Source organism: Dipteris shenzhenensis, chromosome 1, assembly GCF_047967505.1.
Source record: "Dipteris shenzhenensis isolate YYH24624 ecotype China chromosome 1, Dip_SZ_1.0, whole genome shotgun sequence".
In the NCBI taxonomy this organism is placed as follows: Eukaryota; Viridiplantae; Streptophyta; class Polypodiopsida; order Gleicheniales; family Dipteridaceae; genus Dipteris; species Dipteris shenzhenensis.
The window spans coordinates 30,103,308-30,119,433 of record NC_141596.1 but is presented as its reverse complement, the minus strand read 5'-3'; the positions used below and the strand labels follow the sequence as shown (position 1 = coordinate 30,119,433).

The 16,126-nt window shown below is 42.5% G+C and overlaps 1 protein-coding gene across 3 annotated transcripts in view; it reads right to left on the bottom strand.

Moving 5' to 3' along the window:
* Positions 1-5,564: 5,564 nt before the first annotated feature.
* LOC147905674 (protein THYLAKOID ASSEMBLY 8-like, chloroplastic) overlaps positions 5,565-16,126 on the bottom strand; it is a 156,292-nt gene continuing 145,730 nt past the window's right edge. For 2 of the 3 annotated variants that reach the window (XM_087381206.1, XM_087381209.1), the window contains one exon: positions 5,565-6,400. In XM_087381206.1, coding sequence (XP_087237332.1) covers positions 6,020-6,400 — 381 coding nt within the window. In that variant the 3' untranslated portion in view covers positions 5,565-6,019. The remainder of the gene's footprint in view (positions 6,401-16,126) is intronic. The other variant, XM_087381215.1, reaches the window with a different exon arrangement.

The following is a 16,126-nucleotide window of genomic DNA, read 5'->3' as shown; positions in this document are numbered from 1 at the left end:
TTCGAATTCTCTCTCTTGCTGCTGCAGGAGATCCATATATTTAAATCTGCTACTACTTGCTGGGGCTTAGTCGCCTCCTTCGGAACTGTGCTGGCTACATGCCTGGAAACTTTGATGCATGTAACTTTCTGTAATGCCTTCCACATCGATGGTGAAGATAGAAACTAAATCCGGACTTGCTTTGAAAAAGCCAATTGATCCATCTGCCATGTTCACCGTCTCGGCCAGCATAGGTTGTGTACCGCATCCGCCAAAGGTGCCACCACTCCCATTGTGACCGCACTTTCTTCTTTCCTCTCCACACTGAAATGACGTTCTACACCCAATTTTGCTTGACTTTTGCTTGCCGCAACCAAGGCCTACCTAAGAGGATGTTATACTATGGTGTCACAGCTTCCATGTTGAGCACCACGAAGGACACCACGAATGATATGCCCGCCACCTCCAGAACAATGGTCCATAAGATTCCGAGTGGTCGCATTGATTAGCCATGCAGGCTAAGAATGGTACTGGCTCCCAGGACATCCATCCCATTTCTTGGTAGGTCTTCAAAGTGATGATATTGACCCCCAAACCACCATCTACCAGCACCTGAGCAAACCTTGTGCCTTTGTGGAAAGAACCAGAATTCTCATGTCAGTCAGAGGGATTGCCGGAATTGCAGCTTGACATAGCTCCAACTCTTCTGGTTCAAACTCCGTGTGCAAGGAATGCAACAATTGCCGGTGGAATCTCGGAACTAGGTTAAGCAATCTTCCCAATGAAATTTGGGCAGGTGCCTCCAAAATGCACTCCAACCCTGGCTCTCTTGCAGAGAATTTGCTCGCCTCTTGGCTTGGTTTGTGACCAACAACGAAGTTGCTTTGACCACCTTTGGACCATTCCCTGGTAAGTGTAGCTTAAACTTGGCTTGAGCCTCTTCCTCTGATTGGACAACCGGTTCCGCAAAGTGCACCTTACGACGTCGTTGCGGACTCTGCTAAGGACATCAATGGTGTCTCCTTCGTCACCAACTTGTAGACTTAGCATCATATGTGTTCTTGAGCTGGCCAATCCAACAGTTTGTCACCGTTCTTGGGAGTAGGTCCTCACAGCTTGGTACTAGCATGAGTGATTATACTAATCTTTGGGCACACCAGCGGATCATCATCAACAATGTGTACCATAGAAGTGCTGAGCATTTTCTCGGACATCTTTTGCCACTCCACGCATTGCCGATCCCATTCTTGAGCCTCCACGCATTCGTTCTGCCAATGGCCTTTGTCTAGGCAAAAGAGACAAGTTTTCGGTCGATTTTGACCATGACCCCCACCTCCGTGGCCACCGCCACCTCTACCTCATTGGAACATCTATTGCTGGGGCTGAAACGCTTGCTATTGCGGCTCTTCTTACACAAAAGACATAGCCTCATCTTGATGCTGACCAACCGCTCTCTGGCCATGCCCATTGTAGTGGCATCCCACCATGTTGTGTGTATTAGTCAAGCAAATCGCGCACCAATTTGCGTTAAGAGCACACTCGACTGCGGAGTGACTAGGATTGCGACAGTGAGTGCACCATATACCCTTCAAGCCTTTAGGTATAGATCCTTCTCTGGAAGCCATTGGCACACCCTTACCCCCTTTAGAGTCTCTTCCGATCTTCATCTCTGCTTCTGAGTCGGATTCCTGTGAACTATACCTTCAGAACTTCCGTCCAAACTGGTCACATCCGAATCTTCATCACTGTCATTCAACTTCTTAGATTTTGGCATTTTCTTCTTGGTTTTACTCTTCGTGGATTTGTGGTTCTTGGATGTCCTCCCGTGCAGTGACTTCCCAGGTTTAAGAAAAGCAATTTGAATTGCCAACAAATCTTGATGTCTTTGCAACTTTTTATGGGTTTGTAAGAAGTCTTGATGATAAAACCTCTCTTATTACAATTACTCCAATTGATAAAGAGATTTTGAGCAATATTTGGTTTACAAGCTTTCTTCCTAACCGACCTTCATGTGATTAGAACGCAAGTTTGTCAATCTATTGTCGGGCATCAATTTCCATGATGAAAATATATCTTCTAGATTCCTTGGCTTTTTAATAGGAAATCACTTACCATGATGTGCCATGGACCTAAACCTACCCACCATCTTGTAGTGTTTGAGTTGTCCAAAATTGTTGAAAACATTCAAATTCTTAAAATGTTTTTCCTTCTTCAATAACAAAAATATTATTTGACCTTGATTGTATATATCTCCATTTTGTTTGATGACCACTATAGTGACATTATGTTTTGTCTCTTTAGAGAGAGGTTACACACATAAGGGGTGATCATTGTGCTTCAAGGACAAATTCAACTTTTTGGTGTAAAAATGCTTGGAAATTTTAACAAATTTAGCCTAATCTTAGTTATCTAATTTTTGCCCAATTGGTTCAAACTGATTCACATTGCAAATGATTTTGATTCAATAGTTTGACCCACTTAGAAACATTACACGACTAAGCATTAAGCTTTTTGTGCAAATACATTGGCCGTTTAAAACACAAATGCGTTAGGACTAGGTAATGAGAACTAATTGCATTCCTCTTATGCTAAGGTTCATACACCTCTTACACACAATACATACATTTGACATTGAACGACATGGATTTTGAAAGGCTAAACTCTACCCTTAGTTCTAAGTGGATTCATATACTTAGTGCCACAATTAAGACCCAGATCTGAAAAATTCTATAGATAGTATGCAATGTTGACCAACTTCATTTTAGTTGTAGTTAAGCATATAACTATAATTATTTTTTGATATCAAACAATCCCTTCTTTTTAGACAAAATCCTCTTCCATAGAATTTGCTCTCTTTGAGCATCTAAGAGCATGACTAGATTCCTCCTTTTGTATGCTCAATGGTAGCCTCTTGTCTTTCACACTTAGGCCACCTTCTCCATGTGTTGCCTAGTAGTCGCTTGAGTCTCTTGCAATTCTTGAGTTCCATTCCATTTGGAGGTTGTGCTTATCATGAAAGTCCAACTTCTAGATAAGATACCCCATATTATGCAGTATTATGGGGATTACATGATAGACATCTCATTGAGTGAGCACGTGGTGACTTGATGAGTAGTGTCATAATCTAAAACTATCATGGTGCGAATCATTTTCATAGTTCAACTTAATGAAGATTGTATGTATTTTAAAATTATTCTTAAATCACTGTTACTATTTCAAAATTTAAATACATTTAACTTACATAGTGTTGAACCCTAGAACTTACTTTTTAGGGATTCAATTGAAGTCGAAGGTGAATACTTTGGCCAAAGGGTGAAGCAAATGAGCCGAGCTCCTGATTGAGGAGTGAATGGGAAAAGGACTAGGTGAAATGGGGAGTAGCTCATACTGTCTTGTCAACATTGTGTGCCGGAAGCCTAGTTCCCTACAAACAAATGCTAAAGGACAAGCAAGGCAATGCTATGTGACAAGGCGAGTCAACGAAGGACCCTGACTATTAGAGTAATGTGCCTATTGTTACAATAGAAGAGGAAAAGAATAAGACAAAATTGAAAGAAGTGACAACCAAGGAAGATGCTGTCCAAGTTGAGGAAGAGACATGATAATATACGAGGGATCTTTGAAGGAGAAAGATGTTTTAAATGATATGTTATAATGGAACTTGGCCCCTTTTCTGACAAGGATGTGCAAACAATTGTAAACACAATGGGTAGAACCCACCACAAAAGTGTGAGGGAAGGTTGCGTGTATAAGGCTCTAGAGTTCTAGGAGTTTGGGCCATCTCTACTACCAAGGCAAACCATATGCGTAGAGTCCGGCCGTTTGTATTTAACTACCGTTTTGGATGAGCAAGAAAACAAGCTTGAATTCCATTTTGGATGAGCAAGAGAACAAGCTTCAATTCCATTTGTTTGCACATCTTTCCTCTCTCGTAATATTCATCATTTTCATTTCCCCTTGCCCCCCATGCTACATATTTGCTTGATGACGATTCACATTGCTTGGTGAGGGCAACACCCCACTGGTCATCTAGAAAAGAAAATTGGCCATCACAAACGTATGAATTAAAGGGCCATGGGACAAACCAAAGATCCACCTTCATACAGCATCACCATTCAGTGTTGACATTTAGCAATCCTACTGGGGAACACAAAGTGGTTTATGTTGGAGAAGCTAGTGGAGTACAACTGAATCCACTACCTCTAGCATCATGCACCACCACCATTCGAAGTTAAGATATAGCAATCCTGCTAGTGAATACAAAGTGGTTTGTGTTAAAGAAACTAGTGGAGTGCAACTTGTGGTAAATGTAAGATCCAATGGATGCAAGCACAAGATGCCAAGCAAGATACCATCATAAAGAGAAGAGTTGATTGCCAAAATTAAAGATCTGAAAAGAAGACTCATGGACTATAACTAAAGAAGAAAAATCCTTGACCAAGGGAAGCGAGCAGGCCGAACAATATGCCAATACTAATGTTGAAAAAAGAGGAAGAAGGGAGTGACCGAGAGGATCAAAGAACCCCACCTTTAGCAAATTTGAGCGAGCTTTGGCAACAAGAACAATAAAATGGAGCCTCATCACCATCACAAGAAAGAAGTTGGAATCCATCGATAACACTTCTTTCTTGAATTCATTGTAAATACAAAAGTCTCATTAATGTCCAACCTTCCAATTAGCATGGGAAGCCAAAGTTTCAAAGTTTCATGTGACACAGGGGAGAGAAACCCCAATCGCATTTGCAAATTTTTTTGTTAACAGTTACAATTCTACAAGTAAACCTGGAGAAAGAGTACTTAATGTACTTCCTTGCCACTTTTGACAACATAGCCTTCAAATAGTACAAACAAGTACCCAATGAGTACTTTGCCACATGCGAAACTTGAAAGCTATGTTCTTAAAAAGTTTACAACACAGAGGCATGGGCGCGTGAGACGTGGCCGGGGGCGCGACAACGTTCGGGGCACCACGCGTCCCGACCCGACTCGGGAGCACGAGGCGCCACCGTGGGATGGGGGCGTGGCGACGTCGGGTTGCTACGACGGGAGGTGCGCGGGGCATGGCCAAGGGCACAACAACGTCGCGGGTTGCAGTCGTGGGCTAGAATCCCTATGAGTGTCATATATTTTAAGTTGCAATACAAAGCAAATAGTAGTCATGCTTAGCACTCTTATCATAGTGAAGCGGCTCATTATATGCATCAATTGCAACCATTCCAAAACCCACCCTTTATTTTCTTTGAGCACTTTACCTTGCCCTTCACTTTCCTCTCACCCTCTTGCCTATTGCATTTTAGTTTGCCTTTTGCCTCCTGCCGTTCCTTTTCTTCTAGATCTCATTTTTTCTAGAGAAAAGAACTTTCTATTAATGCTTGAAAAAACAACCATACAAATCAGCTACTCCTAAGGCATTGATAGGAACATAATGAAGAAAATTAGCTGAAAAGAAAAACCTACTTGAAAAAAGTGAATGCTACATTGATGAGCAATACATACTTGGGAAAGAAGCAGCACACAACACACACGTGTGTGCGTAGAGAGAGAGAGAGAGAGAGAGCACAAGAAACAATGAGACATGGGTTTCCTTAGCTCATCAGACTATTTCTTGGATGCTATAATGAGACATGGTAGCTCATCACACTGTTTCTTGAATGCTATAAAATACAAGCACCAGAAAGGTTTAGATTACTCCAAAACTATCCAGCATTTACAGTCTACTTGTTTCTTGAACCTCTGACAAGGCCAAGATAGGACAATCGTAGTACAAGAAGTCTCTAGGAAACAGCTGATCTTAATACACATTGTGACCTTTTCATTCGAGCACAGCTACAGGATTCGCATGACCGCTATAGGCATTCGAGTGGGAGCACAGAAGTACCTTTCCAGGCCATGTGTGAGTTCATGTAAATAAATATCTTTGCAGGCTATGTTGCCACCTCCCTTGCCCATTGAACTCGTGTAAGATATGGGTGGATGAGTGAGTGAGAGAGAGAGAGAGAGAGAGAGAGAGAGATGCATCCGCAAACAAAGATGCGAAATGTTATGAGATCAGAGCATTTTCTACTAGACCTGCTGCTAGGGCCTCCTTGTACTCTTTTTGAACTGCAGCTGCTAGGTCCAATTCTCCATTTCTTTGCAAGCCTTTCAGGAGAATACCATATGTCACCTGACAAGGTAAAAACCCTTCTTTCTTAAATTGATCATACAAATCCATAGCTCTCTTCGAGTTTCCTGTGCGTAGATATGCACATACAACTTCTGAACAGAAACGTGGATGGGGCTCTAGCCCTTCTTCCTGTGAGATTGTAAATAAATTGTCAACTTCCTCAACCATATTGTTCCGACCTAATGCTGCAATCATGAGTGAGTAAAGAGCAACATCTGGCTTGTACCAAATTTCGTTTCTAACAACATCAAAGACCTGGAACAAATACAGAAGGAAAATTCAGAAAACACTGCCACTATCAATTACAAGTACGTCAATTGTTCATTTCACAATGTTTAAATTCTATAGAACATGACTACTCAGATCCTATCCTACCCCGAGCAATTTTCCCCCTGAGCTAGTTCAGTTCAATATATTGACTGCTTCACATAATTCATATTTTCAAACATATGCAACTGTGAAACCATCTTACTCCAGTACGTCCTACAATTTTTATTTTCCTTTTCCAGTATGTCCCTACATTAAATGTACCCAGCCTTGAAATGTAAGTACGAAATGCTCTCTAATTTTGTAGTATATCACACGCACAACATTCTCAACACCAAGTCCTAGAATTTCATAATGCAGTTGGTCAACATTGCTAGCCCAAATTATCTGGAAACGATATATCAAAAGACTAATTTGGTTGAACTATAGATCCAACTATTGTAACTCCCAGAACTTAAAATAAAGATAAGCACACGAAAATAGATAGGAGCCAGCTCAGCAATCATCAAGCAAATCTGTAAGATAAATAAATGTTTAATGGATATAAAATGAATTAGAGGCCATAAAACTACCCCAAATTCACAAGAAGGCTCCAACACACTGGTCAAACCAGATCCATATAGGCTGCCCTACCCAAGGTATTACAACAGCTGCACCAAAATTGTCAAGGTACAACAGCGCTCTAAGCTGCTCTGCGCTACTCAATGACTGTTTAGGAGGAAAGCCCCTTTTGGCCAGCTACAGATAGGCCCACTGGCTGAAACCTTGGCCGACCGAGCAGTTAGGGCACCTCACCTCAAACACAAACAGTTTCATCTAATTGACTGGCGCATGGCTAGCCACTATTTGCATGGCTTCTAAGTGGGGCTCCCCTTGGTCCATGGTACCTCATGAGAGTGAAGCTCCAACAAACTGCGTCAAAGGCCGCTATGCTTAGCTGAAACTGAGCATGCAGAGGATAACCCTCCCCAAAAAGGATCATACCCCGATCGCTCCCCAAACCTAAAACGACAATAGATTGCATGATGCCTTCCACAGTCCTAATAATGAGCCAACTCTAGCTTACACTTGTGTTACCACTACTTCAGTCCTAGTCTCTTTGTAGAGTCCAGATCTAGAATCTAACACTTCGGTTGTATAGGTTTTGGGGCCATACATTAAAACGCAAGGTACATGCCATTGATTCTAGTTTCAAAGAAATCCAAGCTCTCAAACTCCCATCTAGCCTACCCCCACTTTGACTCTTTCCTTTGCCTACCCTACTCCTCTACTAGTGACCTGCTACCTCCCTTCCAACTCTCCTCTCAGCTTCTCCCCCTCACCCCTGCAGGTCAGGTCATCTCCCTTTAATGCTTTAAATTTTGATAACTTTCACTAAGGGAACCCCTCCGTCAAACATGAGCACCTTGGTGCTTACAGAACATCAGCGGCTTTTCAACATGAAGATTGTCCAGCAAGCAATGCCTCGTAAAGAAAGAAGACATGTGAAAGTATCCAAGATCCAAGTTTTCTCGACATCAATCTATACTGCCCCCCTCCTCCCCCTTCCTCTTCTGACTCGCCCCTCCCTACCTTTACGTCCCATCCACCTCCCTACCTTTACATCCCTTCCACCCCTCCTCTCAGTTTTCCTTTCCCCTCCTTTGCTTGGCTCCCCACCCAAGCCCAAGTAGCCCCTCTTCAAAAAGTGAGTGATGAACTATGGATTTAGTTGATGAACTATGGATTTAGTTCATTAATTCACCCTCGAGGTGAATTATGGATTTAGTTAATCAATTCACCCTCAGGGTGATTGATGGCTAGTGTTAATAAAGGTTCTAAGATTGGTAGACTTTATATCTTAGGCAAACCACCTATGGCCTTATGTCATTGTTAAGTGGTTAGAGGCTTTTAGGAGCCCACATGAGGTGGCATATTCCAACATGCATCCACCATGGCATCAAATCAGATCTAACTGAGGTATCTTTACCATGTGTTATGCAGTCATGCTTTAGTATTGCATCCATGTAAGCTTGTGTTGAAGACTAAATCCCAAAGCCCTGCTAAATTTATTTGAATAAGACAAAGGGGGCGCATCTATATGTCAAGTAGCTTCCTAGATCTGTGAAACCCAACATCTCGGTAATCTATGTCACAGAATTGTATTTAACCCAAGTAATAAAGAGAGAGATTTTATTTTGACTCCTGTCAAAGAGAGTTGACTTTGGTCAACTAGAGAAAGTTTCTATTATTGTCTTACTTACATGGTGGGGATGCCCACAAAGGACTAGGATTAGTCAAGAGCACAAGAAAGCATGCATTGGCTGACCATTAATGGGTGAAACGTGTTGGATTTGTTTATTTGTGACAGGGGACTAGAGAGTAAGTTTCAGGGAAAAGCACAGTTAAATGGGGCGGCCAGCTTATAAGAAGGTACCACAAGCAAGAAAGCAGGAAAATCATTTACTTTCAAGAAAAGCTATTTTCTTCTTGTAATAAAATCCTGTGTGTGCGCGCGCGCTTCGGGGGGGGGCGGGGGGGGCTAGCATGTGTCAAAATTTCACCTTATGGTGCCCTATCTCTCTCTCTCTTCTTGAATCGAAGTGAGGTTTCTTTGGAAGATTTGAGCTTGGGTTGCAGTGGTATCAGAGCGCATGCCCACCACCTCACTTGGCGGTGACGATCCAAGACCACGAGACACAAAACGAGAGAGAAACTTGCAGCAAGCTGATTTCCAGAAGAGGCGCTCCTATTCAAGTTGTGATGAGAAATTCAACACAGCCACCTCTTTTGAATTGCCCACATGCATCGTTTGATGATCTTCCTTCTTATGACCATATATACGTGAGAAGCGCAGTGGAACTGAATAGAAATGAAGAGAGCAAACCGAGCCACACACCAACTGAACTGAAAGGAGAGAAAGAGACAGAGACTGCAATGGATCTCAGGAAAAAACCCTGAAATGCTGGGGAAAACCTCCACTGAAAGACAGTGATGCTCCACAATGAGATGCGAAACAAGTGAGGGAGAGGGCCTATATATAGGCAGCCTACCCTCCCCTAGTCGGCTGGTCTATCTAGCCAACCAGCAACCTAGGTGGGCCGACCCACCCTACTGCATAGGGTTGACCCCCTACTGCACATGAGGGCTGGCACGCAGCCCTATAAAGGGGCTGAAACCCTGCCTCGAGGGCTGACTGAGATGCTCCAAGGGGCCAACCCCCTCCTGCCCTATAAAAGGGGAAGGCTAGACAGCCATATTGGGGCTGACCCCCTGCCCCAACCAGGCCAACCAAAGTCTAGGTGGCCAATCAACAGTTGACCCACCTCTCCTCATATAAGGCCTGCTGGGGATGGGGCAACAGCACCAAGGGGTGGCCACGCAGGCCCCCCCACACAGGCCAGCGGGCTGCCACGCGGCAGCAAACAGGCCTGCAAAGGCCCTGAACAGTGCCGCGATGTGACCAGCTGAAACCAAGTTTCAAACATCTCTCAAACAGCTCTCTCTCTCTCTCTCTCTCTCTCTCTCTCTCTCTGCAAAACATTAGGGCGCAAGACAACATGTCAGGCTGGACCCCCCCGAAGGTCTTTATTCATGAAAGAGAATCTGAATACAAAGTTCAGCGTAGAGCTGTGTTACAGAAATTCAAAACGTGAATTGTTTTACAAGAGCTCGTGGCTCATTCATTTGGCAAGTTTCCACTTGTCTAATTTTTAGCCTAGTTTTAATCCCATGTCCATGGGTAAGGTCTTCTGGGGTCTTCTTAGCACTTGGTCACACGAATAGCTCCTAATCGCTCACGGGGCTCCGCAATGCCCAAGTCTAGAACCTTTCTTATACTGCAACAATTAAATTAATCGCATAACCATGGCACCCATTACTTGTTATCGCTTTGCATGCGAAAAATAAACTGTTGACTAATCCTAGTCACTGAGGGCATTCCCACTAAACACATGTACGCACATAACAAATATATATAAACAGATTCTTGAGTTAATCGAGATTAACCCCTCTCAATAAATAATTACAGGCTTGATTATTCATCAAAGCACTTTAATTAATGCCAAGTCTCTCCAATCGAAGTTGGCACATCTTGGTTAATTAAACCAAGTCTTCCTAACCGAAGTTAGGTTGTTTGACCAAAGTCAATTCTTTTACCATTAAAGGGACTCTTTGACCATCATTAATACAAATGAAAAACTCTTTAATTATGATCAAATAAATGGTCAACTCAATACTTTAATTTAGGATATTTACAACTTGGTGACATCCCCTCGGCTTCTATTCAGTTGACCTCAGCTGAAAAGCTTCCTTGTAAACATCCAAAAGCTGTGGATGATTGGACAACATGTCTTCATCCATTCACTTGGTATTGAATGCCGAATAGTTCTTGAATTTTACAAGAAATCTGTAAAATTCCTTGCCATGAGGACCTTTGCGTACCGCATGATACACAATCTGTTATGGTTGAAGGATTTCCTCCAGCTCTTCCACCTCTGGTGGATCTTCCATTATTGGTTCTGAAGGCTGGAGTCCCTGGAATTTCTTGAGAAGCCTTATATGAAAAGCATTGTGAATTTTGCAATGCTCTGGTAAGTCCAATCTAAAAGCCGCCTCATTTCTCTCTTTTGTAACCTGAAAAGGTCCATAGTACCTAGGAGATAGCTTAACATAAACTTTTTCTTTACCCTTGAGCTTCTTGAGCCTTGCTTTCTCAAACTTTAGGAGTACCCAATCTCCTTCTTTGAGATCCATCTGCCTTCTGTGCTTATCTGCAGCCTTCTTGTGCTTTTCCTAAGATCTTTCAATGGCTGTCCAAACCTGACTGAAAGTTGCAAATATCTCATCTTTGGTCCTGAGTATGGGTGGAAGAACCACCTTCCCATAAATGACCTCAAATGGAGCTTTTCCAGTGGAGTTGTGAATTGTATTATTATAAGCAAACTCCACTAGTGGGAGATACTTTTCCCAATCTGATTTCTGCTCAGCCACGTAGCATTTCAGCAGATCCAAAACTGTTGAATTTGCCAGTTCAAACAGATGGTAGAGGAAAATTTCCAGTTTTGTCCCCATATTATCAAATAAAGCTCTCCAGAATAAACTAGTCATCCTGGGGTCTCTATCACTGACAATGGATTTAGGCATACCATGATGCTTGAAAATATGTGCCAAAAAGAGCTTGGCCATGTGATCAGCCTTTATGGTTTTGCGCACTAGAATAAAATGGGCTTGCTTACTAAATCTATCAATAATAGTCCATATTCCACCATTTCCAGACTTTGACCGTGGCAAGTCAAAGATAAAATCCATTGCAATACTTTCCCATGGTGCTTGAGGCATGGGAAGAGGCATCAATAAACCAAGTGTCTTATGTCTGTCATACTTGACTTTTTGACAAGTAAGGCATTCTGTGACAAACTGATGTATGTCCTTGCGCATACCTGGCCAATAAAAATACCTCTCAATAGCTTAGGTTGTGGCTGCAATCCCTCGGTGTCCTGCATATGGAGGTGCATGGCATTCATCCAAAATCTTTTGCCTCATCTCTTGGGTGATGCATAAATAGTCATCTTTCATCAAGTACCCATCTTTCATTGAATATTGACTGGATGACTGTCCCTCTTGTATTTGCTGAAATATTTCACCAAAATCAACATCATTGGCATATTGCTCCCTCATTTCCTCAAGATCCATGTGATGTGCAATTATCACATTACGTACCTGAGGTCTTCGGGACAAGGCATCAGCCACTCTATTTCTTGCTCTCGGAGTATGGACAATCTGAAAATGATACATTGACAGCATGTTTGCCCATTTCATATGCTTTTGCTTCCATGTATTCACAGCATGAACTAGATTCCCAAATATCTCTCAGCATCACGCAATCTTCAGCTTTCGTATGCTACTACATGTCCATTCTAATGCAATGCAGTCCCAACACACTCTCCACAAGCATCGCAATCAACATCAAAAGGTTGATAAAGATCCGAGACTACAAGAATAGGCTCTGTAGTCAATTTCTCCTTGAGTGTATTGAATGCTTTCTTCTGCGACATTTCCCATGTGAAGGCTGCATTTTTCTTGGTAAGATCATGTAGTGGAGCTGCAATATCAGCAAAATGCCTGATGAATCTCCTGTAATAGGAGCAGAGTCCCAAAAAACTACGGACTTCATGCACAGTTTTCAGCTCTGGCCATTCTTGGATGGCTCGGATCTTTGCAGAATACATCTGTATCCCATTCTTGGATAATATGTACCCTAGATAATGGATCTCTTCAAAAAATAATTCACTTTTCTTGCTGTTGGCAAAAAGCTGATGATTTCGAAGTTCTTGAAACACCAAAGCAAGATGTTCTCTGTGCTCTTCTATCTTTGAGAAGACTAGGATATCATCAAAGAAAGTCCCTGTGAAGTGCTTATACTTTCAGAAGATGCAATCCATCATTCTATTGAATGTGGTTGGAGCATTTGTTAATCCAAAAGGCATCACTAAGTATTCATTCAACCCAAATGTAGTGTGAAAAGCTGTCTTATACACATCTTGTGATTGTATTCTGACCACTCTTCAAGTCTATCTTATTGAAAACGGTTGCTTCTCTAAGCTGGTCAAGCACATCATCTATGCATGGTATCGAAAATCTATTTTTGATGGTCATCTTATTTAATGCGCAGTAATCAATACACATTCGAAAAAAATCATCTTTCTTCTGTACTAGAAGTACCGGTGAGCAAAAAGGAGATGAGCTGGGCTGAATCAACCCTTTGGACAGCAAGTCCTGTACCTGAGCCATAATCTCCTCTCTTTGAATCGCACTGACTCTATAAGGTGGTCTATTTGGTGGCTCACTATCAGGCATTAACTCTATCTGATGATCTTCTGGTCTCTCTGGGGGTAACTCCCCTGGCAAAGCATCTGAAAAACAATCTTTAAAGTTCACAAGAAACTGAAATTTATCATTGTTTGCATCATTCATTTCAGCATGCATATCATTTCCTTTTTCTTTTACAAAAACCATGTACGCAAAAATTGCAGACTTTATTGCTTTACCACATGTAACATCAGATACAATGGGAATAGTTTCCCCTTTATTCCTAGCAACTAAACGCTGGTTTTTCCCTCTATGGATAAAACTCAGCACCCTCTCAGGGTATTCTATCTTTACTTCCTTTCGATGGAACCACGGTGTACCAAGTACAACATCATGCTGCTTGAGAGGAGAAATTAAGAAGTCCTCCTGATCTATATAATTCCGTACATGGACACGAAGCTTTCCAAGCAAAGGAGTGACTTGCACTGGATCCCCAAGGAACATCTGATCAGCATCAAGAGCTCTGCCTAGCTCTTTAGTTTCAATCCCTAATCTCAAGGCTAAGTCTGCATATATGCATTAACTCTATCTAACAATCTTCTAGTCTCTCTGGGGGTAACTCCCCTGGAAAAGCATCTGAAGAACAATCTTTAAAGTTCACAAGAAACTGAAATTTATCATTGTCTGCATCATTCATTTCAACATGCATATCGTTTTCTTTTTCTTTTACAAAAACCATGTATGCGAAAATTGCAGACTTTATTGCTTTACCACATGTAACATCAGATACAATGGGAATAGTTTCCCCTTTATTCCTAGCAACTAAACGCTGGTTTTTCCCTCTATGGATAAAATTCAGTACCCTCTCAGGGTATTCTATCTTTACTTCCTTTCGATGGAACCACGGTGTACCAAGTACAACATCATGCTGCTTGAAAGGAGAAATTAAGACTTAGGATATTTACAACTTAGTGACACCACCAACCCCCATGGGAACATTCGCCTGCACTATTCTACCATGGGCTGCCCTCAAGTGGATCAACTCACCCATTTGGATCCCCATCAGCTTCATCATCCATTCTTCGTTGCATCTCCAAGTCACCACCCGTCCAATTTTGTAGATATTGTTGCATCCCCTCCTCCAACTCATCATTCTCATATTGCTCTTGACTGCGCCAGAAAGGATGCAATACATGTGCCACCGCATGGATTGGGCGGTGGAACCAATTCCACCGCTTATTTCATATAGCACGATGCAATACATGTGCCACCACATGGATTGGGCGGTGGAACCAATTCCACTGCTTATTTCATATAGCAAGGATGGACTCAACCCTAAATCATGCCACAAGAAATTATGCATGCAAAATTCATAACACATAAATAATACATATCTAAAAATTCCAGGCTCCAACCATAAGCTTTGATAGCAAATTGCAATTTAGTAACTGCAATAACTATACATATTACAAAAAGTAAAAAGTCTTACTTATTAGGCGATAGGAAAGTGTTTTTATTCAGGGCCTCTCTAATCTTGTCCATAAACTCGTACAAGAGCCCTAATGTGCTTCCCTCCATGTCCGTGATGCGAAGCACCATGTAGATAGGATTAATCGATTTGATTAATACCTCTGCCTAATTCCACCAATACTTATCCATGATCATGCAGACAAATTTGATAGACTTTGCTTGGCCTCTATCATCCCAATCTCCCCACTCCCGAGACACAACCGTGCGCAACAAGCCCTGGCGCACTCGCATAAGCCTCTCCACCACTATGAACATGTAAGCAAACTTGTAGCTTCGCTTTTCAGTAGCTGGAGGTCATTGTAAGCCCGATAGATGCTAAGGACTTTGGGTCTCTTCATGACAAACTTCACAATACTGCGGGATGTGGAGAAGATGGCATGTATCTTCCCTAGGTCCTTGATCAAAAGATCAAGGCAATGTGAGACACAGGGTGTCCACACAATCTTAGGGAACTCATCTTCTAACACAGCATCCATTAACACACAATTGCTGCCATTATCTGTCACCACTTGCACCACATTCTCAGCACCTATCTCCATAATGGTTGCCCATATATGCTCCCAAATATACAACCCTGTAATCACTGTACCTACAGTGGAAGCGTCTATGGCTCTCAAGAAGATACTAAAATATTGTACGCACTCCTCCTGCGTGTATCCGACCATCCATCGCATAAGAGTATGCATCCATATTTTTTCCAAGTCTCTTTCAAGGGCTTCATTTGGTTTTCCACACATTCCCTCTCTCTTCTTAGCTCTCTTATCCGCAAGGCCTCATCTGTAGGCCCTTCCCATTCATACCCAATGCGGCTCACGTCTCTCATGGCCTTGCTCCATCGTGTAGTCTTCGCCACATGAAAGTGTATTGCACACTGTATGAAGAGCTTTGTGAGCTCACTCGCGGCCTCCTTCACTGCTTGCTTTTGCAAGCGTGCTTGAATGCTAGACCTTTGCAGTGATTCTCTTTTTCCCGCACTAGCATCCACACTAATTGATACATGTGGCAAGGGTGTTTTTGTAGCACTAGGACCCGCGCTCGATGTAGTTGATGCCCCTCTCCTTCTCTTTACAGAGCCCAATGTGCTAGCATCATCCAATGGCTCAGTGTTAGCAGCCTCTTCTTCATCTTGCAGCCCTTGCCCTCCACTTTCTGCAGCCAAAGTTGCCTTACATTCTGTTAAGCCACCTTTCACAAGAGCAAGCACAAACTCACAAGGTCATATATCCTTGCGGGAGCACCTACTAGATGGTCTTTCACCCGTGTGACAGACCCCGTTTTGCTTATGCCGCAATAGTTGCATCTCCACTTCTTGGAGCCACCGCCTCCTTTATAACTATCCAGGAGGGAGACATGGACCCAATAAGGATCTCTCGGCATTGAGGAGGATGGAGGGGT